The 12,629-nt window shown below is 33.4% G+C and overlaps 1 protein-coding gene across 1 annotated transcript in view; it reads left to right on the top strand.

Annotated features, from left to right (window-relative positions):
* EPB41L3 (erythrocyte membrane protein band 4.1 like 3) overlaps window positions 1-12,629 on the top strand; it is a 108,805-nt gene that overhangs the window by 84,772 nt on the left and 11,404 nt on the right. Inside the window, exons 13-15 of the mRNA XM_044666769.1 lie at window positions 3,007-3,060; window positions 5,386-5,421; window positions 6,147-6,338. Of these exons, the coding sequence (XP_044522704.1) occupies window positions 3,007-3,060; window positions 5,386-5,421; window positions 6,147-6,338 (282 nt within the window). The remainder of the gene's footprint in view (window positions 1-3,006; window positions 3,061-5,385; window positions 5,422-6,146; window positions 6,339-12,629) is intronic.

Genomic DNA, 12,629 nt, shown 5'->3' with positions numbered 1-12,629 from the left:
ACAGCAATCGTAGAAACATTTAATGAGGCTACAAATATATGAGGTATATACTTATGCCTATCTGTCAATTTACAACTCTTTAATTTATAATTGATTCTAGAAATTACTTTCCCCCCTTAACCTTAAAACTGATAACTCAGTATTAACATTAGCTTTGATATAAATTTTGCAATCTTATGCAAAACATTGTACTTTTCTTTAGGAAACTACACAGATCTTGTGCCTAATCCAGGGTATAGATCTTCTTGTAAACAATGCATGAAAATTCATGTTAAACTTGGGCATGTCTGCATTACATTGGCAAAACAAATCACAGCAGTTGATTTTCACAAATGAGAGAACCTGTGACTGAAGCCTTCTAGCACATAGCTATCTTTATATTTTTAAATACTCCAAACTTAATGAATCAAAATTAGCAACTAAAGAGTTTACTTAACCATCTTCTTTTGATAAATCCTTGCCTCCGTAAGGAACTATCCATATATTCAGTTGCTCTTCAGGGGTATAAAATTTGTATTTGGGCATTTACTTACTGTTATAACTTGCTTCCTGAATGTGGTTGTTAGCAGGGTCATATATTCAATATGAAATTAAGAGACTGAATATTCATTTTTAGTTTATCTCCTCAAGCAAAAATAATCAGCATTATCCAATTCACCTACATTATCCACAATGTTTTCTAGATTCCACAAAATTGTAATCAATTAAGCATTCCTCAGTGAAAGCATCTGGATTAGGTTACTTCTTAGGGCCTTTTTCTGCTCCAAAATTTTCTTATTCGATGTAATCAGCTAATGTCCATTATGATGCCTTAAAATTATAATATCATTGATCACATTTTATAAAGTTAATGACGCTTAACTACACAGTTTTTTTCCCCATCTGCCCAGAATGCCTTTTAAGATAATTATTAACTGATGAATTTCTCTTTGGTAATTCCAGAAAGCTCAGGAAAAGAGAAAAAGGACAGATTTCCATGCATGGAAAATTGATTTAATCAGGAAGGCATTCGGCTCAGATCAGATCTTATTACAAAAGAAGGAGGATTTTGTCTCTCTTGACCTCTTGAGATTCTTGAGTACAATTTGTATAGCTACAAGATATTAAAATTGTTCAGTTTAATAAATAGAACTTTAAGATGTACAGACATCATGTTTCATCATAAAAATTATGTCACTATATCTTACCCCAGTTGACATGTAAATAATGTCTGAAATAGAATAAAACTTCATTAATTTGGGCTCTATTAATTTGGAATTTTTCTAAATTCTAAGCTTAGACTCTTAATCTGTGCACCACCTATGAAAAATTAATTTACTAAGCAAATTCCTAGTGTGAATAAATTGTTTGAAGAAATATTCATTATCTTCTTGAGAAAAGAAACTATTTTCCTTGAAGTAGCTGATATACTAACTTTAGATCATTGTAACCTATTCATGACAACTTGAGTTCCTTTCAGAATGTGCCAATTTTTAAGCTCCATTATTCAAGGCTATCATTTCCCCCAATCACTGCAACTCAATGATATTTTACAAACTTGGTCCTTGGCGGCAAATATAAAAAGGGAGCCAATTCACTCATAATTAGCTCTAATTGTCCCCAAGATTCTCAGGTTGAGAAATATACATCAACATTATTATCCACTCTAAGAAATTTTATTCTTATTTTTTTAAACTTTTCCAGACATAGAAATTTAGAGGTAGTAGACACTTAACTTTTTATAACTTGTTGGTAAGAAATGGATCTATATACAAAGGTGAATTCAAATAATTCCAATTAGGAAAGAACTTCTGTAAGAACAGAAAGACAAAAACAAGATTTGTGTCCTTTTTGCACTCCAATTAGAAAATTTAAAATGGACAAAGACTTTGTATAGTCCAAATATTTGGATTGCCCCAGCTTCAGTTATTCCATATCCTAGCTGAGACTATTTGATCAGCAAATCTCTTCTTAATGTTTGAGTGGATGGTTGTTAAAATAAAAATCTTTCTTAAAAAGACTGTAGAGCTCAGTGCAATACATTAATGCCTGTGGCTTGTCATCTTCATGAGGATATAATCTATCTATATTATACAATTTTAAATATTGGGCCTAAAACTAATTCTAAGCCAGTCTAGAGCTTGCCAATAAGTCTAACAATACATCTAAGTCAACTGAGGTCCAGTCTAGACTGTAGAATGCTGTGCTTTGTTTTTATCATATCTATTAGATGTTATTTTTCTGCTTTATTTGTACAGTATTTATCAGAATGATGTGTTTAAGAATATAGTTCACTATACTTTATATTTTGGAAAAAAGCAGAAGCAAATATATATATGCACATACATGCATATATATATATATTTAATCTAGAAAACATTCAATAGCAACTTTCTTTATCAAGTGAAAGACATTTTTGCACGAATGCTACATAAGCTATTGAGTAACTTATATCTGCCTATAGGAACTAATTGGTAATGCAGACAGCCTAATGGTTCATAAATAAGTGTAAATAATAAATTTGTATAAATGAGGGGCTGAAAGTTAGGTGACTGTTATGGTAGCATTTTAAAACTATTGTATGATAAATTTCACCTCTCAACTCCTAGTAGGCTAAATATATAAAGAGCAACCTTTAATATACTAAACAGAAATATTTGGTAGGTTTCTCAAGGGTTTAGTTAAAGAAAAAATGGGAGGGAAAAGGCAAACTACTTTACTTCAGAGAAAAATACTTTAGAATCTCCTCTCAGACAGTTCAGATTGGCTAAAATAGTCACAACAATATAAAGCAACATGCTATGTCTACCTTGAGTCTTCCTCTGAGTCTGTTCAGTTGATCAAACCTAGTTATGGTTTTCTTTTATTTTTGCTTAAAGCTGCGTACTATTGGGAAGGTGTAGTGTGTTGAAGGTCACAGTCATAGAGATGGACCTATTTGAGCTGTGACCTGCCCTGTTTGACAGAATGTGTTTATTTTCTATTCCTGCCTCCCTTCTGGACCTTGATTACTGCTATAATCAATAGACTGACAGTGAACAGACGGATACTGCAGCTGATGGTGAAACCACTGCCACTGAGGTTGGTATAGTAACCACCGACACATACAGTATACAGTTGTTAGCTAAGGAAGTGTGACATATAATATAACTCTGCCTGTATGAATACTTTAGACATTGTGCTTATTTTGTACTGATTTGCTTGTAAATGGGATGAATTTTCACCTGAATTAGGGGACTGAAAATATTTATTAAAACTTAAGTTCTAAGTTTGAAATCACAAGTTGAAAACTAACTAAAAGAACAGTTATGGTGCTTTCTTTATACTATCCTTTCCCCTCAGCCAAGTTTCCCCTCTGAAACAACTAGATATGTGTAAGTTTAAGATATTTAAATGATACTTCCTTTCCTTTTTAAAATCATAAAATCTAATTTTAAAAAATGAGCCCTTGCCAAAGTTATTTGCTTAAAAAGGGAATTTGATCATTTAGCCTAAGAAATTTTTTTGGCTAGAAATCCATTTCAGTAGTTTTTCCATTTTTTCCCCTCATTATTCGCTCAGCATACATTTTTGAATAAAGCTCTTTAAAAAAAACCAAAACAGTCCATATGCATCATTCATATTTTCTTTATCTGTTAGAATATGGCAATCAAAGGGAACAAACTTTCATTTACAAAATTAATATTTTCCATTACAATGGTATTTTATTCTGATAATGGAAAGATTTATTTAATGGTAATTTATTAAAACTTTCCTTCAAAGTGATAACTGTTTTTTATTCTTGTTTGCTTTCTCAAGAAGTTATTAGACATCTGTATATGAGTAAATTGAATTTTCTACTTTTTAAGAATCTCACTAATATATTTGTACAATTTATTGATCCTTAGAGGAAGCTGGAACTATTCCAAAAAAAATCTGAAAGTCATTTAATAATGTGATGAGCCAGCTTGAGATGAATTTTTGTTAAGTCTGCCTTGGAAATAACATGGATTATAAAGAGGCAATTCTGGAGAGCAAAGAGAGAGATTTACTAGTCATAGTCATAAACAAATCATTTAACTACTCTGAGCCTCATTTCCTTGTCTTTAAAAATAGTTAGTATGATTACCTAACACAGAGAGTGGGTTATGAGGAAAGAAATTTGTAAACCTTTAAGTGCCATATAAATATGAGTAGTTGTTGAGGAATAAAGAAGCATCTAGATATGAAACCTGAATATTTGGAAATGATTGAGCTAAGATTAAAATGAGAAATAATACAATAAAATCTGACCAACAGATGGAAGTAAATTTATATATATATATACATATATATATATGTATTTTATAATTTTTAAAAAATTATCAAATGTAATAGAAATGCCTCAATAGTATATCATGGATAGTATATTCGAAATGTTGTCTACACACATATAGACACACATGTACATATATACACATGTGCATATACACAGGGTATATGCAGAATGTCTTTAGCTTTAATCTGCATTATAATCTTCTTAAAGTTAGGGCAATTTCATTTCTGTCTCTCTATCTCCAGTATCAGGCATATAGTAGGTTCTTAATAAAAGCTCTTTGAAGTACTTTACATATGCTATCTTATTTTATCTTCCCCCAAATCCATTGATGGTAGGTACTAAGGATATTATTATCCCCATTTTACCAAAATATTTCTATGGCATCTTTTGAATCATGTGGGGTAGGTGGTGCAATTACCACTTAATTGATAAGGAAACTAAGGCACAGAGAAGTTAAATGTTGTGTCTAAGGACATGCAAATGAATATTGTGCTTTTTCTGACCCACTTTCAACTTGTAATCTGCCACCAATTCAATATACTCTAATCATCATATTAATGTATATATTTATGCTTGAATTTTCATTGTTTCTCTTTTGTGTGATTTATACTGGAGCTTCATCTGACAAATTGATGTACTTGGTTATTTTGAATTTTAAACTTGTTCTCTATAGACCTGACTAAACTTCCCAGGGTGATGTGGTCCTTGGACATAACCTGGTTTATATCTGCTGTCATTTCATTAGTGATACACCAAATGATAGTGAATCCACTACCTACAGAAGTCATTTGGCATGCTTCAACGGGTTCAGCCTGAAGTCTTGTGGAATCCAGCTTTTCATGTTCTTGTCCTTAGCCTTAACTATAAATATGCCTCTTTCTCACACTTGGAAACCAATATATAAAATTTTCAAAGATAAACCTAGAAGAAACGGAAGCCATTGTTCTCTCTTTCCTAGTCATTCTCTTAATATATATATTTGAGACTTTTATAATAATGGGAATTCTGCAGTAGAGCTACGGAGCAGAAATGTGTAGTTCATCTGTTTCAGTCTTAGAATGATTTGTCTTGGTAAGACTTTATTTTCCACTTTTTCTTGATGCTGACAGTCGGATCAGGAGGAAGATGCAGACCTCAAGGCACAGGTAGAAAATGAAAAAGTGAATGTATACTCTGAGGTGTGGTGGTTGAATCTCTCAGCATGCTATGTAGTTGGTTAGTCTGTTATTGATGTAGGATGATGGCAATTTGTTCCCTTTGACTACCATGTCCCTTACCTTTCCCTTTCTTCTCCACTTTTTTCAGAATAGTCTGATTAAGCGAATAAAGGGTGAAAATGTGTATATCAAACATAGTAATCTTATGTTAGAGGTTGGTATTGGTATATACCAGTGCATGTATGTGTGTGGTGATTCTTAGTGGTCTACCTGTGGACTCTCACTATGGTGCATGAAATGTGTACTCCCACCTGCTAATAAATTAGGTATATCTCTCTAGCTTCCTGTGACCTTCTTTATTCTGTATTAGAAATAGATGCCTTCTTCTTTTTATCTCTGTGTGGTGTGTATATGTTTGAATTCTCTCTGATTACTTGCTATCTTGCTCTTCACAATTTACCTTTTAGACTTTTTGATTTTTATTCCATCTGAACTAGATTTCTTCTGTCATTGCCTTTAAAAATACCACATTTTCACCAGTGTGTGTGTGGCAGTGTCTTGAACCCAGTGCCCAAGAGTGCTACTTGAAAATTATTCTCTACTAACTGTGTTGTCATTTGAATGCTTACTTTTATTAACAGGTAAGGGCAAAAAGAGAATCAGGTGTAATGTGTTGGGTTTTGGGCTTCTCTTTCTTTGATTTTTATATATAGGAGTTAGATAAAAATCAGGAAGAGCTGGTGAAACATCAGACCAACATTAGTGAGCTGAAAAGAACCTTTTTAGAGACCTCTACAGAAACTGCCGTGACTAATGAATGGGAAAAGAGACTTTCCACGTCTCCAGTACGGCTTGCTATGAGACAGGAGGATGCCCCGATGATTGAACCACTTGTGCCTGAAGAGGTCAGTGATTCATCTTTCGGTTGGAAGTGTCGTCTCTTCATGCCTTTTTTTGCTTCCTTTTACTTGTTCTTCTGCAGTGTGGAAAGAGATTTAAGTAGGGTCTGAGTACAGGCTGATTAAACTGAGCATAGGCTGATTGAGCTGTTTTCACCTGCTGTCTGTTGCATGAATTGAAAACAGCATCAGAGAAGTCTTCTCTACATGTGAGGCTTCCAGAAGATTAGCTATCTTTGGAACCAAACAGTACGTGGAGGACAGAATGACAAAATAAAAGAAAGTACATATTAAAAATATTAGGTATAATGACGGCTGAATGGACAATAAACTACCAAAGAAGAGAAAGGACTCAAAGAGCTATTTTAATTAATTAAAAATAGAAATCCAGAAAATTATAGTGTGAAATGAGCTTCCAATTTTCTTTCAGAATGATTTCTTGCTCCTTGTAACTAAGGAATTCTCTCAAACTCTGAGACTTTCTCCTCGTTTGTTTCAGAGACAAGTGACATGAAATAAAATAAAAGGCAGCCCATAGAAGGAGGTGATGGCCTTCTATGAAAGAATCATAGTCCTAGAACTGAAGACCTCAGAAGCTATCAAGCACAACTACTTCATTTTACAGATGAGGAAACTGAGGCCTATAGGATTTATTTATTCCAAATTATACAAGTATTAAGCATCAGAAGCAGAATTTAAACCAGGGTCAATCCTTTGATTTCAGAGCAATATTCTTTCTCCTGTACTACTCTGCTTTTCTCAGAGTCTTGGTCTGTATGCTGAAATAATCTTGTGGTTTCAGTAATCTGCAGAAAATGATTTGTATGTTTTTAAGCATATGAAAGATTAGAAGTTCTCCATCCCCAAAAGATCAAACCTTGAATTTCTCAAACATGAACCTAGAAAGGAGATTCCATAGTCACTTTTGAGAGTCTATTCTTGTGCTGTGTGATGATAAGTTTAGAAACTCTTCTTTAGTATGTTCAAGTTTCTGCCACAATTTAAACCCTTTTTTTATCCTTTTCCTTTTGGGGATTGAGAACTTTTAGCCCCTCATGTGCTTAAAAAAACAGAAAATAGGGGCAGCTGGATAGCTCAGTGGATTGAGAGTCAGGCCTAGAGAAAGGAGCTCCTAGGTTCAAATCCAGCCTCAGACATTTCCCAGCTGTGTGACCCTGGGCAAGTCACTTGACCCTCATTGCCCACCCTTACCACTCTTCCACACAGAAGTTAAGGGTTTTAAAAAAGAACAGAAAATAAATTGGAAAAAAATAAAAGAGACTTTGAAAGTCATTCCACTCACTGTCCTAATTGTAGCCTAAACTCTCTAACACAGAAGGATATCTACCTTATTCTTAAAGATCAGTAAGTATAGTCTATAACTGCTCTTGGTAATTTAATACAGTGTCTTCCAAGAAACCTCTGGCTCTCAGGCTATATTAAACAAAAATATGTCAAAGGAACAGCAACCAAGGGACAGAGGTAGGACCTTGGGGGCCTGAAAGCTTTGATTGTGATTGACATGTGTGATGACCTTAATCATGCAAATACAGTTGTATTTAAAAGAAGAGAATGTTAATTTTTTAAATCTTTTTTGAGGTTCAGATATTTTTAAAAATAGGATAAGTGTATAGTAGTGCAAGTACTTTGATAGTCTTACATTTGTAACTCACATTTCTATCGCATCTTAAGGTTTTCGAGCACTTACTATCTGTCTAGGAAATATTTTTTACTCCAAATATATAAAATTGACCCAATTAGATTTACAGCAGTAATGAGAGAGTGTCTTACTTTTCAGAAAAGATGAAACCTTTTGACCATAGGGATACTTGGTACTGGAACCACTCTTATTAAACCAAAAATTGAGAATCTATTCTTACTAAACTCAATAGGAAGGATCAATATACCGTGTGTTGAAAACTCATTAAAAGATGATTTTAAATAGATTAAGAGTTTTCCTGATCTTTCCTACCTCTTGTAACTGAGCACTCTTTATAACAAAGTGATCATAATCTGACACAGATTAAATCAATGTAAAAATCTTTTCCTTAAGAGATATAATTAGAATTAAAAGAGACTAAATAGACACTGAATTATTTGTGGCATGTTATACTTCTTTGTAAAAGCAAAATATATTATTCACACAAAAATTCTAAAATCCTTCCTTTATAATCTGAAGGTCCTTTGGGTTGAAAGATGACTATTCAACAAACAAAATATCCTCTGTGAGTCAAGTTGTAAATATCTGTATTGATGACAGAATGGATAATATAAGACAATTGATAATGGCAGAAAATATATTTGTTTTGGAATAATGTTAAGTATGTGTTTGTGAGGGCCAGCCTTACGCATAGGTCAAATGATGCCTATCACCTGCCTATAAGCATAAAATGAAGAGATTCTCAGCACAGAGACTTCTACACAAAAATAGCTCTTCTACAGCTTTTTAGAATGTCTAAAATCCCATTAAAGGTTTATTCCTTTTAGATGTCTTAAAATGGCAAGTCCCCTTTAAAAAGTAATATGCCTTAACCTATTATTAGATTGAACTTTCATGGAGAGTACTTTCAAACTTGAAATCTAGCCAATAAAGCAAGCTGCTTTGGATCAAAATTCGGAATAAGTACCAGTTTTAGGAAGAAGGGCAGAATAGGTAGGAGTGTAAAAGATGAGGTTGTCAAAATACAAACAAAAGGGTTGGGAATAGAATTTGTTTACTTTTTTCCCAGGACTGGTTCTGCATGTGTATCAATTAATCATCAAGAATTTATTAAATGCCTACTATGTGCCAGGCAGTATGCTAGGCACTTGGGGATGCAAAGACCAAGAACCATTGTAAACAATCCTTACTCTCAAGGAAAGTACATTGTTACTTATGCCATTACATTTAATTCTAGGGGCCTCACAACTCAGTACTCTTTCGGCTTGCCCATAGTAGCAGATCTATCTCAGGTCTTGCTAGATCTGACAGAGGTAATTTTGTTCCATTCTTGATAATACGAGGTCAATTGTATTGTTCCATCACATATCTATTAATTTCTTTCCCTTATAAATAAGGGCCTAATCTTCTTCAGATAACCCTTAATCAGAAGAAACAGGTCTGTCAGTTCATAAAAGTAATGTAGTGCTTCAAAGTATTCTTAAATTCCACTTCTATTAATTTTCTGTGGGTAGATTACTGACTTAATTAACTATCTGTTACAACTCCCAAATTACTGAGCCAGTTTTTAAACCACCAAAAGTAAGGCTGAAGGTATAAATTAGATGGATTATTTTATTGAATAGGAATCTACATATGAGTAACTGACAGGATTGAGATATATGCCTGACAAACTCAAAGCCCTCCTCCTTGGAGCCTTTCCTGATCTCCCCTCCATTCATTTTTAATGACCTTTTCCCCCCTTACACCTTACATGGAGCTTTATTCGCACATCTCTGGAATAATTAAAAATTATTTTTGCAATATAATTGTGTATATATGTATCAGAACTTGAAGCTAGGATTTCACAAAGATAGGCAATCCACACCTTATCTAAACTTGGTAACTCTCATAGTGCAAAATCCTCTGCACAGAAGTGTTTAATATACATTTGTTGAATTAGATTGACTGTCCTCCAAAGCCATGGCTGAGATGACCTATTTTTTAAAAAAAGAAAAAATCATCTGCATCGCTTCTTTTCCCATTATCTTGGGTAATTAATTTGATTATATTTAGAATTCACTTTTAAAATCTATATCTTTTTCCCTCTAACTTACTAACTTTACATTTATACACATTTAGATACATGAGTAATCAATGCTGACATTACTTGAGGGTAAATACCTAGATTCCACGAGGATCATGTTTACCTCTTATTTTATGCTATCATACTCCACTTCAGTGAAAGGAAACGCTTTTAAAACTCCCTCTCAGGACCCAACACCATAATTCTGAAAAGTGTATTTCATTTTGACCTCTCCTCACATTTCTATAATTTGTGTTAGACATTGATTGAAAAGATAACAAAATCCATGTTGAATGTGGTTGCTTTTCATCCTTTCCAATATAAAAGAACCCCAAAAAAGAAAAACTAGCAATCTTCTTAGAAAATGTAATTCTAGGGGGCAGCTGGGTAAATCAGTGGATTGAGAGCCAGGCCTAGAGACAGGAGGTCCTGGGTTCAAATCTTGCCTCAAATACTTCCTAGCTGTGTGACCCCGGGCAAGTCATTTGACCCCCATTGCCTACCCTTACCACTCTTCTGCCTTGGAGCCAATACGTAGTATTGATGCCAAGACGGAAGGTAAGGGTTTAAAAAAAAAAGAAAGAAAGAAAATGTAATTCTAAACTAGTTTATAAGAAATCTTATCCTTTTTCTAGGATTATCATGTTTAAACAATTACTACCTGCTAGTCTTTGTCCAAGAAATCTTTAGGCTAGCATAAAATATGACTTTTACCATATCATAAAAAAGACCAAATAAGCCTTGTCGACTTCAAGAATTTTGTTAAATTTTTGAGGAGACAAAAATATAGGAAAAAAGGTATGATTGTTTTTTGTTGTTAAAAATTTATGATGGAAAATTGCCTCTGAAGACACAGACTTTTCTTCTGGTAAAAAATGCAAACTGGCTTTAGAAGAGATGAGGAAATTAATGTTTGTTGATTTTTTAAATAATCCTGTATTTTTGGCATTTTTCTATGCTAACTTAGTGACTTTTCTGGTAACTACCTTTTGTAAAACTAATATCCAAACACTATGTAAATGGCAGGGAGCTTGTTGCACATTCACAAAGTTAGAAATGGGTGGGAGAAAAAAAAAAGCTTGAAGGTAAAAAGTCTATGTATTTCCTGTTCTGTCAGAGGAATAAGAACAAAACCACTTACTTGGCAATTATTAAATTTCTTTTTAGTTCTCTTTGTTTCTTCTTCAGATCAATTAACACAATAAATAACCTGTTTCTGCAGGAAAAATGCATGAATTAACTAGATAAGCATTTATACTGCAAAATATAAGAACTCTTTTCCTAACTTTCCTTTTTTGGAAACTGTCTACTTCCCCCTCTCCAACCCAACCCCCTTTATTCAAACAGACCAAAGAAGAAAGAGAAATATCTGAAAAAATTATATTTTTGCAGCAGGGAAGTTCTTCATTCCTTGAGTCTCAGGTAAAAAACAAACACACAGGAATTTTCAAGATGGAATTGCTTTGGCATAGCTAAGTTTCATTAGAATTAGTCTTTAAATTTCATTTTCCTTTGAAAAGTTACCATATTTAGTACATAAAGGTAGGTGTGCCATTTTCTGTTTGGATCCTGGGGGAGGGGAATTAGGGTAGCCTCTAACTATTGTGATTATCAAATGTCAACCTTTTTTCCCTTGATGCCTTCTCCCCTTAGGTGAGTGTATGTCTGTATCTTTGATGTACCACGCATGTATTTTTCCAATCCCTTTTTCTTTGAAAACTTTTACCTTCGACTATGATTGATATATATTCCTTTTATGGTATTCCACTAACTCTGATGATCTTGATTGACAGTGACAGTTCTAAATTCTTATTGGTTTTTCCATTTGCCAAAGGAACTAAAGAAGCTGCAGGAAAGAGATTCTGCTGGTACAATGGTTTCTTCCCATCAGATCATTTTGCAGAAAACTGTCCCATCAACTTTAGAGGTTAATTTTAATTCCTTAAAGTATTAACAACCCTTAGATAAGTATGATTCGTATATGTACACATACATACTCACATACACACATTTATATTTTAATCGAGTTCAGGGTTTGGGCTGTGGTAAATGTGAAATTAGATGCCGTATTAATAATGTACTGGCTGTTAAGTTCTATAGCTGTCATATCACATCCTATTAGTCCTTTGCTTTCAAAAAAAAGGTTTATCATAGAGAGGTTTGGCTTTTTCATAAAATTGAGGAGAATGAATAAAAAATGAATAGTCAGTGGACCGCATGGTAACCAACTTGGGAAAAATTAAGTCATGTTGTCATTATTTATAAGAGATTTTAACAATGAATAAAATATAAAATATTTATAGACTATCTTTGAAACTCTAAGTTGGTCTCAGAAAGGCAGAGAGATTTGCTAAGGATATGACATCTTTTTCTCCAAGCTCAGTGGAATTTTTGGCAATTATTTAAAGGGGGCAAAAAGAAAGCATTGAGACTTTTTCTAGAATATTTTTAACCAAAAAGACCTCCTTTGATTTTTTTTCATGCCGGTCTTAAAAGCACAAATAAAAAGCTGTAAATAATGCAATGTATTCAGGAGCCATAGAATGTCCAACTGTTTGGCACAAAAATGATA

Source organism: Gracilinanus agilis, chromosome 1 (genome assembly GCF_016433145.1).
Source record: "Gracilinanus agilis isolate LMUSP501 chromosome 1, AgileGrace, whole genome shotgun sequence".
Lineage (NCBI taxonomy): Eukaryota > Metazoa > Chordata > Mammalia > Didelphimorphia > Didelphidae > Gracilinanus > Gracilinanus agilis.
This window is presented reverse-complemented; position numbering and strand designations above follow the sequence as displayed.